Source organism: Amblyomma americanum, chromosome 8 (genome assembly GCF_052857255.1).
Source record: "Amblyomma americanum isolate KBUSLIRL-KWMA chromosome 8, ASM5285725v1, whole genome shotgun sequence".
In the NCBI taxonomy this organism is placed as follows: Eukaryota; Metazoa; Arthropoda; class Arachnida; order Ixodida; family Ixodidae; genus Amblyomma; species Amblyomma americanum.
The window spans coordinates 26,546,212-26,564,334 of NC_135504.1; the positions used below are offsets into that span (position 1 = coordinate 26,546,212).

General features: G+C 48.0%; 1 protein-coding gene across 12 annotated transcripts in view; it reads right to left on the reverse strand.

Moving 5' to 3' along the window:
- The window catches only part of LOC144101188 (RNA binding protein fox-1 homolog 2-like), a 437,474-nt gene that overhangs the window by 35,639 nt on the left and 383,712 nt on the right, over positions 1–18,123 (reverse strand). For all 12 annotated transcript variants that reach the window (XM_077634247.1, XM_077634253.1, XM_077634248.1 and 9 more), the window contains one exon: positions 585–794. In XM_077634247.1, coding sequence (XP_077490373.1) covers positions 585–794 — 210 coding nt within the window. The remainder of the gene's footprint in view (positions 1–584; positions 795–18,123) is intronic.

The following is an 18,123-nucleotide window of genomic DNA, read 5'->3' on the forward strand; positions in this document are numbered from 1 at the left end:
GCACTGGCAATTTCAACTGCCGTTCAAAATGCGGCAACATATCACATACCATGAAACTTGGTTCAACCCTTGGATCTCGCAATCACACTAAGTGCAAGCAATTTATTAAAAAAATGCTCACACTTTCGGATATCTAATTCTAAACATTAACTCCATACATTATATCAATGAACTCAATTTCTCAAAAGTGTGATTTACGTGTTCTGTAGATGAACACCGCACAGGCTCAAGATAATCCAATAGAGGCATATTCGACTAAATTTCCTTGCTGCAATTTTTCTGATGCCGCATGAAGTGTCTGCCTGTTCCCACTCATGTGATTAGAGGAAGCCGCATATTGAGCCAGGATAAACTTTCAGGTGAATTGAGAACATGCGGCAGCAGGATAACTTCACCGACTCCGCAATAGAGCATGTCTACAGTTATTTCGCCAGTTGACCCGTTCAAGCGAGAACATTGACCTCAAGTGAACTTCGAGATCTCAATGGTTAGTTAGTTGGCACTGCCATGCATCACCGCCACCTACAGTTTAGTTAAGCTGACGGTCAACTAAACTGTACTAAAATGCAGCAAGTTTCACTCACGCCAAAGAGCTGCCTCAGGTCCGGGTCCCGAAATCGGAATGGGATGTTTGAGACATGCAGCCGCTTCGGCTGGCCGTTCTTGGCAGCCTCCACGACTGCCATGTTGGCGGCGGCTGCTGCTGCGGCTGCAGCCCCGGCTCCGGCTGCCTGGGCGCCCGTGAGCACCACTCCCGGGGCGCCACCATTGGCGTCGGGCTCCAGGTCAGTTTGCTGTGCACACGACATTCAAGCAAAGAACTGCTGTGAGAACAGGGTCCCGCACGGTGTCCAGCAACAGTCACCCACAGAACAGAAGCTGCACTTTTTGACCGTCATAGTTGGGCCAGCGTGAGATAATAGCATGCAATGCCGTAAGTGAACACTTACGTTAATATATGGCTTATCACTCACACACATCCAGTAAAAAGTACAACCTAACCTCCCCAACCTTTTATATCAACTCAAGGTCGCCAGCCTCTCCTACTTACACCAATTCTACTGCCATGAATCTTTTAGCCATTATTTTACCAGCCCACCACCACTCCTACCACATCCACCATGTCAAAGCCGGTTGCTGGCCCACCTTTCCTCATTTTCCGTATCATCATCAGACCTTTCCTCTATTGCCACCATCCATGGCGACCACGATCATTTCTAGCAAACTACTTTGTTGGACAACTCATCCATCATTAGAAATGAACACTCCGACATGTGAAACTCCCTTCATAGGCGCATTTAATTATTGAAAATAAGGAAGGGAAATGTCTCATTACTTGTCAGTTAAAGAATGAACATGGTGAATGCGACACTTATGCGGTCATGCGAGCTGGGCAATATCTTACAGACAGTGATGCTATGACTCAAAACTAGCCTAGAAAGTGTTGTGTAACTGAACATGAGATGGCCAATATGCAGCCTCAATCAACCAATACTTTCTAGCGTCGTTCAAATTCTTATTACCACAGTCACTGGTCAAACTGCACCAGCACATTCTTTTTGCAGCAAACAGCAGCCCACTACTGTCCCGCAGCACCTAAGATATGCAACTGCTGCACAACTGGCTTATTTGGACACAAACCACCCAGGCTGACACTTCTTGCAAAATGAACGTCGCGAATTAAACAGTAAAGAGGCAGAAACATTAGCATAAAAAATATGCAAACGCCCATCGCCAATCGAACGGTGCATGTCACAGCAAGTAGTAAGCAAAAGAGACTTTGAAGCACGGCATAATTTGGAACTTAGTAATTACTAATACAAGGATGGCTGCGTGAAACAGTCTGGAATTGCAGAAGCAAAATCATCGCTAGAGCATTAAAACTGCAAGGAAAATAACGCGGGATACTGATGTACATCCATGAAAAAACGGCCTTCTGTGAGGAGGTTCGTCTACATAGGGTGTCCGAAATTGAAGTTTTACTGAAAACAGCACGAACGTACTGTGGAAATACAGCCCCATGTGCCCAATAAATGGAAATGCAATGAACGCCAGAGCAAGACAAGATGGTCAGCTTAACCTTCAAAAAGATTCTTTCAGATCTGGCTTCATGTCAATGCCAAGTACCTTCATGCTTGCCTTTTCATAACGTAAGGGTTTCATAGGGCAAGCGACTAACTAAAGTTTGATAGCACTATGTTTGATGCATGAGTATTAGTCTGCTGTAGATTTTTGATATGCAACCAGTTGGCAATAGAACTGTTCACTGAGTTCGAAAACGTTATCCTGAACAGCAGCATAAAATGATCCTATGTATTTCAACATCTTGCAGCGAGGCACTGTGTCATCAACAAGGTAATAACACAGCCACGCCCAGCATTCATGCATCGCATCCGCTGGGTGCTCCTTACGAATAATTTCCTGGCTAAAAAAAAAAAAGAACGTAGAAAGAGTACCAAACAGGCTTAAATGTAATGTGGCATGTGTACTGGGCTCTGCATACAAAGAAAAACATGTACAACTTTGTAAACCAATGAAATGGAAGTCGAAGACGTTCTGTTGCAGCGCTCCTGCCACTGCCGCTTTCGCAAAGCAGCCATCCTTAGCAGCTGCGATGTGAGAAGCCAGCACGCTCATATTTCCAACATCTGCGAGGCCTGCAACCACCTGCGTGTCTCCGAGATCTAGGAGTCCTATTTCAATCTCGCCATGTGTCATAAATCCTGCACCGTTGGTCTCAAGGATAGCACTCTATGGGGTCTCAAGTTGTTGGGACCACATATATTAAGTGTGTGCAGTCAGAACTGCTAGAATTTCCAACACATTAAAACAATTGTCAGGGTAAATTATTGTTTTCTGAAAACTAAATACAAAGAAAATAGCGCAAATAACAGACCACATTGAGCTCTTGCTATGAGCAGCTACCTGTAGTGCATAGCAATCAAACAAAAAACAATATGTAATAACTAATAAAAAATTACTGGTAATGCTTACACAACAGTGCTGGAAGTGCACACCTATAACTGCGCAGAAGCAGATGGCCTGTGTCTATAGTTGCACCCACCCCAACCCCTGAGCACCGAGAAATGCTCAACGTTATACGAACCTCTGGTTTCCATTTAACTATCTCGCCAAACAGGCACCGCCTTTGCAAAAAGTAATCAGGCTGCATGGTTCGCTTCTCAGTCGTACAGTCCAGTTCTTACGCCTCCCAATGAGCTTTAAAGGGCCACACACACCTAATTTTACTTGCATATTGTCTTCTTTCAAATGATGTGTTAGATAATAGAACACATGGACCACCACATGGTATAAGCTTCTTCTCTCATGCTGTTTTGGTTTTGCCAACCGAGCAATGGCTGTAACATGCAGTTGACCTTTAGGTCAGATGAGGCACGAAAAGAACCTGCAATATCAATGCTAATGCTGATACCTAGTTTTAATTCACTACAACACTAAAACGGCCTGCTTCAAGAGTTGGAATGACAGCAAACGACATACCTGCAGTTATATTGAAGTTTTTTCGTGCCTCACGTGCCGCAAAGGTAAACTATACGTCCCAGCCGTCGTTTAGTTGATGAAACAGCATCATCAAAAAATTCAATGTATTTGTTTAGCAGTGAGAGGTGAATATCATGCAGTAATACATGTATATTAATGTCTAACACATCATTTGAGAGAGGAAAACACGTTTACAAGCAAAAATTTGGTTTCTAGAGTTCTTTAAATCTCTGCAAGGTAAGGCGTGCCCTTCACACCTTTCAAGAACTCCAGATGTTTAGGGAAGCCGTAAGGATTCCACTACGCAAGAACCAAACCATCAAGCCTGGTCACTTTTGGCAAAGATGCATTCATAACCCTCAAAAAGTGTTCTTTTAGTCCTGTCCAAATCATACATATGCAGGGAAAACACTAAAGTGTTCAACATAAAACTCCTACTTCCAAACTGTTGCCCGATGACGTTCAGCTAGGTTATTTCTCACTATTATCTGCCACAAACACCTACATAAAGAAACAAGACCAAACGAAGCGCAATCAATCGGCAGCGACTTCTGGCTCGCTTTGGCTCGGCTCAAAAGCTTCCCCGGGTTAACGAGGCGCACAAGCTGGTGATTAAACGCTTTGTTTGCTTCTTCCGCGGGCTTGTCACCTAGGCTGCCAATGATGACGTCATCCGACTGAGGACTCGCCACACGCGCAGATAGCAACGTGCAGCGCACGCCGCAACGGATTCGGCGTCAACAAAAAACAAACGGCAAACAAAAGACACAAAAAGGCAGTCAACCGCGTGACGTCACATCCAAGACGCCAAACCGACGAAGGATCAAGGAGTGAAAAAAAAAAAAATCGAGAAACAACGAACTCGCGCAGCTGGACGCGTAGTCCAGATCTTGCTGGCCGCCTGCGGCTTTCCTTTTATAACTCTCGCCTCGGCCGAAATCGTGCTTCTCGGTGCCAGTGTAGAACAGCGCCACGCCGGAAAAGAATAGACCACCGATCAACGACGTACTACCTCACGCGCGGTGCCATAGCGATTGGCGGTGTAGCATCAAGGCGTCACGGATTGGATAACACGACCGGGCAAAAAAGAAGAAATAAAACTTGTCCCCTCCCGTACTTTCTTTTTTTCTTCTGCTGCTTTTCCTGGAATGTCGAGAACGAAGACGTCGCCGCGGACGAGCTTGGCATTGATTGAGCGTAGTAAACGGAGCCACTGCGCGCGTAGTAATAAGGGGTTGAAGGCCGCTGCCCGACAACCGAACACGTCTTTTTGTTGTAAACCGAAGCGGCGTCCGCGGATTCCTGAGACTTCACCGACACAGCTAGTGAAAGAGCGAGCAGTCCGGAGAGCGGCGACCACGCTTCGGGGGTAGCGGCGGCGAAGAAAGAGCGTAGTTAAAAACACACGCACACACAAAGACAGCAACCCCGCCGAGTAGTATCGTCGCTCGTCTAGCAGGCCGATTGTTCGGCGCGATAAAAAAACACGCGCGCTCGGCGACAGCCGGTCGCACAGGCCCTAAGCCGTGTTTCAGCCTGGCAGCGGCTGCCGCGGCGTTGCTGGAACAAAAAAACAGAAGCCGCGGAGGGATTTGTAGCACTCACTGCTGCCTGGGAGTCGACACCGAGTGCGGTGGTAGTCCCGTTGGTGCTCGGCGGCCCGTGCAAGTCTAAGCACGGCAGCATGTTCATTTGTGGTGCGGCCGCTACAACGACCATTTAGACGTGGCCCTCGAGTGAAGCCTCGACAGTCGACTCACGGCGCGGAGGGGGCCAACAGACGACTCGAGGTGCCCTGACGACGATGCGACGCGCTGCTATTATATCGCACGCCTCGGCGGTAAGCCCCGAGCGGCGGTTTCTCACACGGCGCCGGCTGGCAGCGACGCAGGGCAGACGAGCTACAAACGCGAACGTCAGGGAAAAAAGAAAACACGATCAACGGAGGATTGAACTTGCTGTGTGAGAAGCTGAGACCAGCGTGTTCCGACGAGGCGACGTTAACGCGGGGACAATACAATGAAAAGACCGACCACCACAAAGACGCCGGCCCCAGTTGCCAGACGAGCGGAATCGGAGCGAGCCGAAGTTTCGCAAAAAGACGCGCTGCTGCCACGGGCCGCGAACGTTGGCTCCGCGCCCCCTCGCCCTTGGCGCTGTACGAAAATGCGTGCGCGCCAGCGATCCAACGAGGCTCCGCATCAAGGCCGGAAAAAGGGAAAAGTAAAAGTAAACAAAAAAGCGAGGAGAGAAAGAAGCCCGCTATCAGACGAGCCAAACGGAGTCGAAGCGAGCCGCTCCGCCGGCCGACCCCGCCAGGAGAAAAAGAAGCGCGCGGATCGACTTCCGGCTCCGGATCCATAGCGAGAGGGAATTACAAACGACGTAAAGTGAAACGGCCGGCAAAATATGTCTGCTTGACGACGGCCTATTTTTATTCCCAGGAACTAATGAACTGTTCACGTTGCTGCCTGTTTTTTAAGCTTTCTGATAACGTGAATAAAAAAAGCGACCGATGATATGAAACTGCTGGTAAGAAGAAAAAAATACAACAAACCCAACAGTAAAACGCGATGGCGTATTTTCGGCAGTACAGCAGCTGTGGTTTTCTAATATGCATGTTTCTGCTATGCAGGCACATTTCAAAGAGAAAAAAAAGGCAATGCACACACACACACACACACACACACACACACACACACACACACACACACACACACACACACACACACACACACACACACACACACACACACACACACACACACACACACACACACACACACACACACACACACACACACACACACACACACACACAAAGGGGGAGGCCGAGCATGGAAAACGATACAAGAAATCCTGAGAAGAAAAAAAAAAGAATCCCGTAGGTCGACAACTTGCAACGTTAGATCGAGAAAACAAACATCTAGATGAACGTCAGTAAAGCTTTTATGTTTGTGTGTCCCTTGATTAGATGCGTATAAATATGCGCCAAGTCGAAAATAAACTCAGTTCGCTCGTGTCTTGTGGTGTTCTTATGTAGTGTTGTCCCCTTGTCTTGATTATAGCGATCCCCAGTTTCAGTATCGCGATGAACAGCTGTTCATGTTCCGGGGATTTGGTTAGTTCAGGACCCCAAATTATTTACTATCAGGAAAGAGAAAACCGGGAACGCCAAGAAGTGTCGCAAAGTAAGATTTCCAACATGATAGTGCAAAGCGGATTCAGTGAACCAGGTATGAATTGCTGAGCTGTTGAAAATGCGTTTATATATAGATGGAAAAGAAACGGAGCTATCGCGGATATAGTCGAAGTCACGGAGGTAAAAGAACTTGCAGGTATGCTTAACCACGAAACCTTGTTCGCGACGAAGTACATGTGATAACCGCATCGCCCGGAGCGGTTCAGCAAGAATTAAGGAAACGATAGAGCCGACGTTTTGAAAACTTTGTTAAAGCGATCTGCCTCGAAATCGAATGTAAAACATGAATTTCAAATACACCATGCCCAGAAATTTTGGACAAAACCATTTTCAACGAACGCATTTTTTTCTTCATATATTGTAAGATTTCGCAATAAGAATCGATATACCCGCAGACCTCACCTCGGCAGGCTTGCATTTTTGTTCCCGCTACTAACGTTTTCGCTATTGTCAAAAACGTTCCCCCATTGGTTTCCTATGGCAGTCTTAATTGCTCGATGCGAGCAATGGAAAAACTTTAAAAGAAGGATTTTCCACGCATATGAAGAATGGACGTATAAGTACAGTCTGCGTCAACCTTGTGTAGAGCGATGCGAGCAGTAGGCTCACTGCTGTCATGTAATGAGCTCCGCGCCTAATTAAGTTAACCACTAAGAAGGTTTCAGCCTGGGGTCATTTCCTCTCCTTGGAAAATAAATAATTGGCGGGTTTCAGAGCAAGCCTTGTTCGGTTGCAGAGGTCCGGAAGTCAGCTACTCTGCTCAGCAAATACACCTTGGCGGCGCGAGACCTGCCTTTCGAGTGTGTTGCACCTGCCAAGCAAGCGTTGGCTTTCTTGGCAGGTGCGACACACTCGAAAGGCAGGTCTCGCGGCATTCCTCCGACTACAGAAGTGTGCAGCGCCGCCCCTCATTTCTGCCCCCACGAACCGGTCGGGCTGCCATGGCGGAGGAGTTTTGCGCTGTGCAGGTCAGCTGACCTTTAGATTTCTGCCACCCGTCCTGGGACGCGCGTGTTTTCCTACGACCTTTGTGGGTGTCTTGGATGCTGTTTCGAGGGAGTAGTTTCAGCTGTGTGTTTCTTTGCGTCAGGTGTTCTATATGTTCAGGCTGGACGAAGACAGTACTGCACCAATGTAATCCCACCCCGGCATCACGAAGGAATTTTGCAACGTGGACACCTGGGCAGAGATTTGTGTGACCGGGAGGCGAATTAAGACAGAACAGAACGTGAATAAGGTCTCATAAGGAGACAAAGCCATGTACAGTCTTTGCCAAAAATATACAGCCCGAGGAACTTGCTTCCGAGCCGTGTAGCTCTTAAGCACATCTGACAGTCGTAAGCTTTGGAGGGTTGAGGACTTTAGTTCCTCCTGCCTTCGTGATATTAGAGTCCCTGAGTATGCGAGAGGAACCGCGCTGCGGAGCTCAGAAGCAGAGCGCTTGGCCTGCATACTTTTGACAAAGACTGTACATACGCTGATGAAAAAGCAGCCTTGAGACCGGTTAACGTTTGCAGGTGTGTGTTTGAACGTTGCAGGATTTACACGCTGCCGCTTGAATCGATTGGGCTCGGTGTAAACGGCCCTCGCATGCCTCAAAGTCGATGGGATGATCCCCAGCTACTCTTCGTCGGAGTGTGGTGGTGGGTGGTACTATGCATTATTCCGGGGAGGGGGATATACTGGTCCCGATGTATGTTGGCCCTTTGGGCATCACTCTTGGGGACCAGGGGAGGGGGGAAAGAGATGCGGGGGAGGGGGGAGGTACGAGGGAGCATCGGTAGGGGGGGTGCGCTACTGGAAAAACGTCCAATCAGAACAACGGGAAGCAGCCAGTGACGAAAGAAAGAGAGAGAGGCGCCTGGTCGAGAACTGGATTCACAGAATCACTACGAGGAGAAAAAAAAAATGGCAAGGCAGAAGCTAGAACAGCACACAAGCAAGCCACCATGAAAATGACAGCGATTTACAGGCGGCACATTTTGCCGCTGTGGGATGTGGCCACCGCATGATCATAGTTTTTTTTTTCTGGGGGGGGGGGGGGGGGGGGAAGAAAAGAAAACAAGCCATCTAATCTCGATACAACAACCAACCATCCATCCATCCATCCGTCGCAGTGTTTCACAAGGGGCTCGCATGTTTATAACCAACGTATGCCCTTAGTTCTTTATTCCCGCCTTTTCAGCACCTTGTTTTTGTGTCACTGAGAAGTCGTCCTATATGCCAACTTTTCCGAGTTTTTTTTTTTTTAAACTGCAGGTTTTAAAAACATCTCTCTTGTCCCCTTTTATGTTCTTTTCTTGTTCTTCGATTTGTTTGTATTGCTGTGCAGTTTCATAAGGCGGACTTGGCTATGATCATGCATTTTTTATGGCGCAACGGAGCACCAAACGGAAGGCTGCTGAGCTGTTTTCAGACATCTCCGTTTTGTTATTGTTTTTTTCAAACCACGCCGTAGTTACGGCACGCACTCGCGCCGTTCCTCTCGCATTGCGCAGCCGTGTTTCGCGCTTCTTCAAAGATGGACGGCATCCGACTCGACGGGCTAATTCCCTCCCTGTAACGAGAAACCTGCGTCACATGAGCCTTCATACGACGCATGCGATGAGATGAGCGGTCGTCGACTTGGGCGGACACAGAACGGGAAGGCCAGCGACGAGCGATCTGCTCCGTCTGATGAAAACGCCGCGGAGGCTACACACAGCTACACGGCGTAAGGAAGCCCGGATGGACGATCGGTTAACTCAGCAGCGTCCGCCTTGTACTGGAAGGGTGACAGTGGCCACCTGGCCACAATGAGAAAGTTTTAGCACCGCGCGAGAGACGCGAGAAAAGCAGAGTGGGCCAGGGAACAAACGCGACCTAATGACATATTCCAGTCGAAATCAAGAAGAAGAAATGAGCTTGGGCATGGGCGTGCGATGGGAAGGCAATATAAAAAAAAATTCTGAGGACACTTAAGTCCGCTTACGTGCAGGAATACGAAAGCATGGAACTATCTAGAAGGCGGGTTTTTTTCCCCACGGCGCCTGTAGGCATTGCATTTTTTCCAGTCGTTTTTATTATTTTTATTTATTTAGTTTTTTCACGTTTATTTTTATTAGCCTGTTGTTTATTATTTAAGCGTTTACTTTCATTTTTAACGTTTTATTTTTATATATTTTACTAACTACCAGTTTATGACTAATTAATTAATTGCTAATCACCAATTACTTAGTAATTGCTAAGAGTATATGGGTTATAGCAATTATGCCACTGATGACGTCATCGTGTGACGGACGGACGGACAACTATGAGCCATTACAGGCTTTCGCCTCAATAGGTGGTCGTTAAGGGTAACAGGATGGATTCCAAGGAACGGCGAGCGCAGGACGTTAGGTGGGCGGATGAGATTAAGAAGTTTGCGGTGACAAGGAGGCCGCAGCTGGCACAGGACACGGTTAACCGGAGAGCCCTTTGTCCGGCAGAGGACACAGACTGATGACGACGCCATCCACGGGCCCCGCGGACGCCAACCGCCAATGCTCACGCGCAGATTGCCCATGGGCGCCATCTGCGTACGTGCATTGACGGCTCATGACCGCGGTGACATCGGACGGCATGCAATATGCTAAAACTCGGATAACCACACACATTTGAACTTCGCTATAAAGAAGCTGAAGGGGCCCGGCAATTACTTCGTTACAGCCGTAGCTTCGTTATAGCGCGTGTTGAGCGAGCTTCCAGGGGGGAATCGTCATTGCTTCGCTATATCCATTACTTCGTTATAACGAGGTTCGACTGTAACTCCCAACGTTTGCTTTCCTCCGACCGCTGGGGCAGTTTCACCACCCTTGCTACCGAAGACAGACGTCTACCGAATTCATCGAAACTCGAAGCCACGCCTAAGCTCCGGTCATAGCGCATGTAACCCTGCAGCCACGCTTAGCCGCTAAAAGAAAAAAAAATAAAGCTCGCGCTAAAAGCAACTGAAACGCAATAACGGCGCAAAAAAGTAACGTCGGCCCGCAAGAAGTCATTACACTTCTTCGTTCACCGTGACGCGGCGCAAACGTAAAACATTTAATCGCGGCGGCAAAACCCTTGTGTCAACACGAAGCCGCCGCCGAAAAATTCTCGCCCAAGTGGTTTTTTCGTGCGCGAAGTGCGAATTTGGACGGTCTGGAGTTTCACTCCGGGACAAAGATTGGATGACAGCTGCGCCTGAAGACCCCCCCCCCCCCCAATGTTTTACTTCGAGACTTATCCTTCCACGAGGATCCAATATAACTTATCTCAACGTTTTCTAGCGATATGAAATTTTAAAAGCGTTTCGAGCAACAAAAAAAGATGGAGGAAGATGGGAGAAGCAATTACGAGCGCTCGTCAGATTTCTGCTCAGTTTTAGAAAATACGACGGCGTGCTCGTACCCAAGAATAGGCACTAAGGTCGAAGCGGACAAACGAGGCGAAGTGAAACAGGAGATTACTGGTTGTGACGGGCACAAAAAAATGACACTCGCCAAAACTTGCACAAAAGCAGCGCGCCAAACTCGTCGCGCTGTCATTAATATTAGTACTTTTTCTCTATACTTCAGAATTGGTGTCACTCCAAGACCACACGAACGCGGTTTAAAACTTGGAGGAGCAAAAAAAAAAAATCTAATTACAACCGCACGCCTGAGTCTGCTCAGTTTCTGGAGCCCCGTCTCCGTACAGAAACCCGTTTGCACGTGCACAACCGCGCGCGGGCGACGGAAATGAATTAATATCGAAGATTTGTAGCAGCACCGTCGTTAAGGTCGTTTTTTTTTTTCAATTTCGCACTCGCGTTAACAGGCGGACCGGAACATGCTCTGTAGTAGCAATCGTATATAGGTACGCGTGTTTCAAAAATCGATCGATTAGATCTTTCGGCATTCAGACGGCAACATAAGACGTTCTTCCCCTGGTTCTGCTGCCGAAGTCGCCATTTCACAATTCTTCTCTCCCGTTTATTGCGTCATTACAGGTTTATAGACATTATTAATTTTGTTCTACTATAGTGCGCTAGCACTTATAGCGGCAATTCCCCGCATTTATGGGTTGCGTGTTTGTTTGCCTGTGCGAAGCCAGCTTTGTGGCAGGCTGCTCGATCACCTGCCAATTAACCGTGTGGTGGACAACCTCAACCTGCCCAGGCATGCATGCAAGTTCCCTCATGGCCCATGCAGAGGGCATTACAGAGGGGAGTGAGCGGTTGAAATAATAATGAACGCGTGTAGATTAAAATATTGCAACATCATTATACAGTATTACGGAACAAAGGAAATGCACATTACAGATTGCTATAATATATACATATTCGAAATGAAAAGACGTTGGTTTCCAGCGTACGCAAGTGTAAGAAAAAAAACATCGACCAAAGGCCCTTTATTTCTGACGTTTCGGCCGGGTGTCCGGCCTTCGTCAGAGTGAACAATTCCGTTGCTGGTTGGTGCTACAGTGCCGAGGGTACTCGCGTCTTCGAAATTCTCAAAAAAAAAAAAGATATCTGGCCCTTGCTAACGGTCGGATAGAAATATCCAATCTCAACCAGGCGCCTAAATGCAACCCTTTTAAAAAGTTAGCAATTAAAAATTATTTAACCAGCTCGCTAGTTAACATGAATCGCCTATTGTCCGCCAAAAGTGGCACTACAACGGCGCAGCTGCCTCTACATCTCGAAAGCCTATTTGCAAGTGTTCCAGTTCACCGCCCTTCAAACAGCTTGCTTCATTGAATGACGCTTGCCGTTGGGCTATAGTTGGCTCATAATGCTTATTACGATCCATATAGCGTGCATAGACACAAAGGACGGCACAAGTGTCTCCCGTTCCCTGTCCCTTGTACACTCTAAACACGAATACGTCTATTTGGGAGTAAAAAAGGAGTAAGCTGCCCTCATAAAAGGGAGTGCGCGAGAAGACACCTTACTCCCTTTTAAAGGGTGTAATCCTTTCTTGGCTCATGAGTGGCGTGGAGGGAAGTTGCCCGCACGAACTGTCAAACAACAGTTGGTAAGCAGCATACTCGTATATGTCATGAAACAAAAAAGAAATAAAAGCAATAAAGTAAAAAGGAACAAAAATAAATAAAAACAAAACTAACAAAAATAAAATTTTAAAACTGTAAAATGGGGGGGGGGGGGAAGACACGGAAAGGCTTTCGGATTGCCGTTCATAAGCAGACTTAAGTGCGAAACTAATTTTTTACTCCTTTCGTGCCTAGAGTGTAGTCTCTGCCCCGCTGCATGCGTCGTAACAATTTTTTATTCATACACGTGCCTGCAGAACCACAAGGGCACTATTGCAGGGGGAAAAATTTGAGAAAAAAACATACGCGTACAATGAGCTGGTTCCAAACAGACAGCGCACAACAATGCATAAGCAAAGATATAAAAAAAGGCAAAACAATGATAAAGCAATCCGGAACGGCAGCTCGACAGCACCTGAGGAATGAGCATCGTAGTGCAAAAGTTTCACACACAGTAAAAGGAAAGGGTAAACTATATTGCATCAGTCGCAGCACTGACCAAAAGCTAACAAAAAAAATGTAGGACGATACGCACCTAAGCCAAATTTTACGGTGAAAACCAGGGTGTTTTGCACTCTTGGGAAGCTTCCTTCGGAATGTACAAGCGTAAGGAAAAGATGAACTGCCGAAGACACCAGTTACGCAAGCGCGATTACACAAAATTTCAACTCTACATCATATATTTTACACATGAAGCGCACAGAGAGGCGAAACGTTCTAATTTTTGTTCCATTGCCGTGAAACCGGAAAAATATTCGCGAAAACAAGCTACAATTTTGCGGATAATTGTCGCCGTGCTAGTAGTGTTTCTCAACAAAGTTTTTCTCTAATAACTGCAATACTGCTGCCAGAGTCACAATTAGCACTAACAAACTCGCCGGCGGGGCTACTCTCTATGTTTCAAACAAGACTGAACACATCGTATGTATTAGATAAAATTACAAGCGCCGCATTCTGGTGCCTGTTTAACAGACTGGAACACGGAAATCGTGACTTCGTTTTCTGCTGTGACTGATTAGCACAGAAATAGAGCGCACAGCGGGCCGTGGGCTGCTGGTGTCAGCCGCTCTTTTTTGTTTTGTTTTTGTTTCCTTAAAATGGTACCCTACCATAGGCAATATTGAAAGAAAAAATAACACGGTCAGCGTTTCGCGCAAACGCAATAAGACGACGGACAGAACGGCCGCGAAGGTATTACGACATGTTCGTGTAAGTGCAATGGCGACCTATACACAAGAGCGAAAAACAATGAAAAAGCCGCCAAATCCGGAGAAATGCGGAAAAAAAAGAAATTGCGCCAACATTAAGACACGACAACCGAATGCCCATTTCCGAAATAAGAAACTGGGAGCATCTAAAACACTCAATTAAAAATGTTCGTTGTTACCCGAACAAAGGAAATGGGCAAGATGTAAACACCTTGCAGACAGCAAAAACGTTTACTACGGGCTTCTCCCGGTGGCTATCACCGCTGACGAAACAGAAAGAAGGAATTAAAAAAAGAAGAGGGCAGAAGGCCCGAAGCCTATATCCGGCTCTCCAGGGGATAACAAAAAAAAAAAAACTCGAACGCAGACGACGCGCGGCAATTGGGCTTCGTCGTCTGCTGTCGTTCGTTCCGGGCATGCGACAAGATCAGACAGACGACAGGCGGCGCGCCGCCCGTAGGGAGTACCGTGGCGCCGCCCTTCGGCGCGTTGTGCAAATGCAATAAGAGGACGGACGCGGGGATATCACACGCGCGGAGGGGGGGTCTCCGTGCGACGGCACACGACTAAGCTATTAGCCCCGGATAAACAAAGCCGAGAGGGGACCTCCGCACAAGAGACAGCGCCGGCTTCTTCTCCCCTAAGGGATATCGGGACAGTCGCTCTTCCCTTCCCGATAGGGAGCTCGCGGCGTAATCAATAAAACAGCGCGTCGCTGTGACTGTGACTCGCTGTGTGATCCAGCTGGCGGACGGGAAGAGTTGGGGACGTCTGATGCGATTAGCGAATCCAATCGGGATTTTCTTCCTCTCCCCGTTCCTTCGCTTCCCCAAAGGGAAAGACGCCACGGAGAGAGGAGCCGGTTGTCTCCGGTGCCGAGTGTCGGCGCCTGGTGGTCGGCGAGGGAACCTCGCTTCGCGCCGCCGGCGTTTTCCGAAGACGTGCCGCAGGAATTGCTAAACGGGATTAAGTTTTTCGGGAACTCGGGAATGCAAACGTTGGCATCTGGACTAAGTTGAGCGGGCGTGCGTCCTTTGCACTGGTCCCCGGCCAGTCGCATATGTCGCCGTCTACCGCGGATCACTTAACAGCTCAGCTCAGGACGAAAAACTAAACGAATTAGTTGTCGTTCGTGCAGATGGATAAGAAGCGCGGTATAGAGGACTGCCTGTGGAGTAGTCTAAACATTCTCTTTAGTCTGTCGTCTGTCGAGCTATACTTGTCAAAATCGGAAGAATAGCTCTGCTTCGGACCAAGGCCTGTAAAAACCTGGCAAAACCAAAGTGACCTGTGGCACTTAAGGAATTCAGGCACGTGAGAGTAATGCGAGAACACTGCAGTTCCAATCCTATCCTATTCCAATTCTGTTTTATTTCTTCGTATAGTTGGTGCAGTTGAAAGCACCAGTAGTGATTATTACTGGTTAACATTTCGCATTTTCCCGCATGTGATGACGTCACACCACTTAGAATAATCGCGAGTTTTGTAACCCCGCCACATTTTTTTTCTGGGGGGGGGGGGGCGACGCCGGGTTATCGTGACGACGAGCCTAATAGTGCTTTCGAATTAATACGCATCCACCCGGCATCAAAAGTTACATACGGACCGGCAAAAGCCACCAACGATGCGGCTTTTATCGGTCGGCATAACTTAAGCCAACCAAGACTCCGTTAACGCCTTCCCTTACTTGGATCATCAATAAAGTTTTGCCTATACCTACCTTCACGGCCGGGACACATCGCCAGAAATAAAGTAACTAGGCAAACAAATAAACAAACTGCCAACAAATCAGGCGCAATGCGCTGTTACCACACTACAAGGCCAAGCTGGGCCTGGATGTATCGAACTTAAGCAAGTATAATAGACAGTTTTAGCTACATGTGCGCACGCAAGTGCTTGCGTACGCAAAGCGCTACGGCGCTGCATTGGGAGCCTTTTTTTGTTCCAAGAATAAAAACTATGCAAACCGAAAAAAATGTAAGAACTGGCTAAAAGCTAGAAAACTGCTTCGCCAGGTGTCGCTGCTACGAGGAAAACACACTGCATTCAGTTAGGCCTAGGAGCTTGAAAATCGCCAAATTATCTGAAATAGAGCGGCTAGTTATCGCTTATACCGCTAGGTGTGGGCAAGAGTAGGAGAAATAAAAGCGAACCGCCACCATTTGAGCGAGCTATTGCATCGAAGAATCCAGCGGCGACGTGTATTTATTCCGAAACGGGCGAGCAGGGCGCCGCCATCTTGTCAACTTAGCGTACGCAAGCCACGCAAGCGCCGCAACGCACAGTCCGCTGGCTAGCGTACGCACGCAAGACGCAAGGCTTGCGTTCTGCGCACTGCCGTCCCCGCAAACTCCTTGCGTACGCACAGCTAAAACTGTCTAATGTTGGACGCGGCGGGGGTGCAAATTCCTCTCATTCGTGGTTTTGTTGATTCCCTGCGACTCTCGAGGTGGTACGAAATCCTTCAACAGATATCGGCAGCAACCAAAGAACAACGCATGCGTGCTCCATAAACGGCTTAGGAATCGAACGCCACGACGCTCCTCAGCAGGAGAGCGCGCTGGAACTTAGACGAATGGAGCAAAAAGGGGAGTGAGCTCGAGGACAGCTTACTCCTTTTATAGTTTTATAGCAGAAATGAGAAGCGACGCGCTTCAAAAGCTACGAGTGGCGGCACTGTATGCGCGGGAACACACTTCAGTCGAGCACAAGACGTTACTGCTTCGCGGCTTTTTTTTTCTTTTTTATCTATTATATTCTCAGTTCGATCAGTGAATTGGGTGCAGTGTACTCCTCGATTGTATTGACATACAAATCTGTTCAATTTGTTTACGTGTATTTATGTGAATTTGTTACCCCGCTGCTGAACAATGCACGACTGCAAGGGCCTGTCAGGCAGAGCATGTATCTGCCGTTCGGCCCATCACCCGGGACCATTTTGTGCTTGAATAAATTAAAATTGAATTGAACTGAAGTTCAGTAACGCCGTGAATAGAGGATAATCAGCACAATGTGTATGGGATACACAACCGGACTACTGATCCGGAGTTCCCGGGCTCGAAGCCGACCGCGGCGGCTGCGTTTTTATGGAGGAAAAACGCTCAGGCGCCCGTGTGCTGTGCGATGTCAGTGCACGTTAAAGATCCCCAGGTGGTCGAAATTATTCCGGAGCCCTCCACTACGGCACCTCTCTCTTCCTTTCTTCTTGCACTCCCTCATTTACCCTCCTCTTACGGCGCGGTTCAGGTGTCCAACGATAAATGAGACAGATACTGCGCCATTTCCTTTCCCCAAAAAACCAATTACTAATTACTACTACAAAAGCGAACAAACACTGGGGCAACGTCGAAGGCGGTGCAAACGTTGGAAGCGTTCTACACCCTAAACACGAATACGCCTATACGGGTGCAAAAGGGGAGTAACATGTCCTCCAGCACACTCCCCTCTTATAAAGTGGAGTGCTCTAGAGAACAATATATTCCCCTTTAACACCTTTATGTTTACAGTGTAGATCGCTGTATGTAAAGGAAGTATATAGGTTACTTCGTTCCCCGTTTACAGCGACAGCTGTTAGTCGCCCGTCCGTGGGTGTCGCGTCGTAGTCGTCCGCCGTCGTCGGCGTAACCGGTGTGCGCCCGTTAGCACCCACTGGTTGCGCCACCCACCGGTCACGCCGCTCAACGCAGTTCGCAGAAGCCTACGCGTGGCTCTGTTTGGAACAGCCGCCTGCTAGTGCAGGGCTGCATCACGTGACCACCACGCCAGTGGTCACGTGACTTAAAACTAAACAGTTATTGCTGAACCTCGCGTCACACAGTCGTAACCGTTCTGTGAGTTATTCTTTCTCCATGAATTCCCTTTTACCCTGCCTGCCTCAGGACTGCTTCGGCTATTCTGGCATGCTAAAGAAAAGAAAACAAAGACGCGATTAAATTTTCAGGCTTCTTCCAAGGCATCGCGGCTTTCGCCAAGACAGGCCCCAAACGCAAAAGGAACTGCGCCGTCGACAAAACGCGTTTCGACCCCCCTCCCCCTCTTCCTTTGAAACGCCTGCGGAACTCGAGTGGCGGCGGAAACAGACGACCATCAGTGTACGCGCGTGAGTTTCAGCTGCGTTTCGCATCGGCACCGACTTCAAGAAAAAATTTCGCTTGCCTGCACCTAAAACGTCGCAAAACA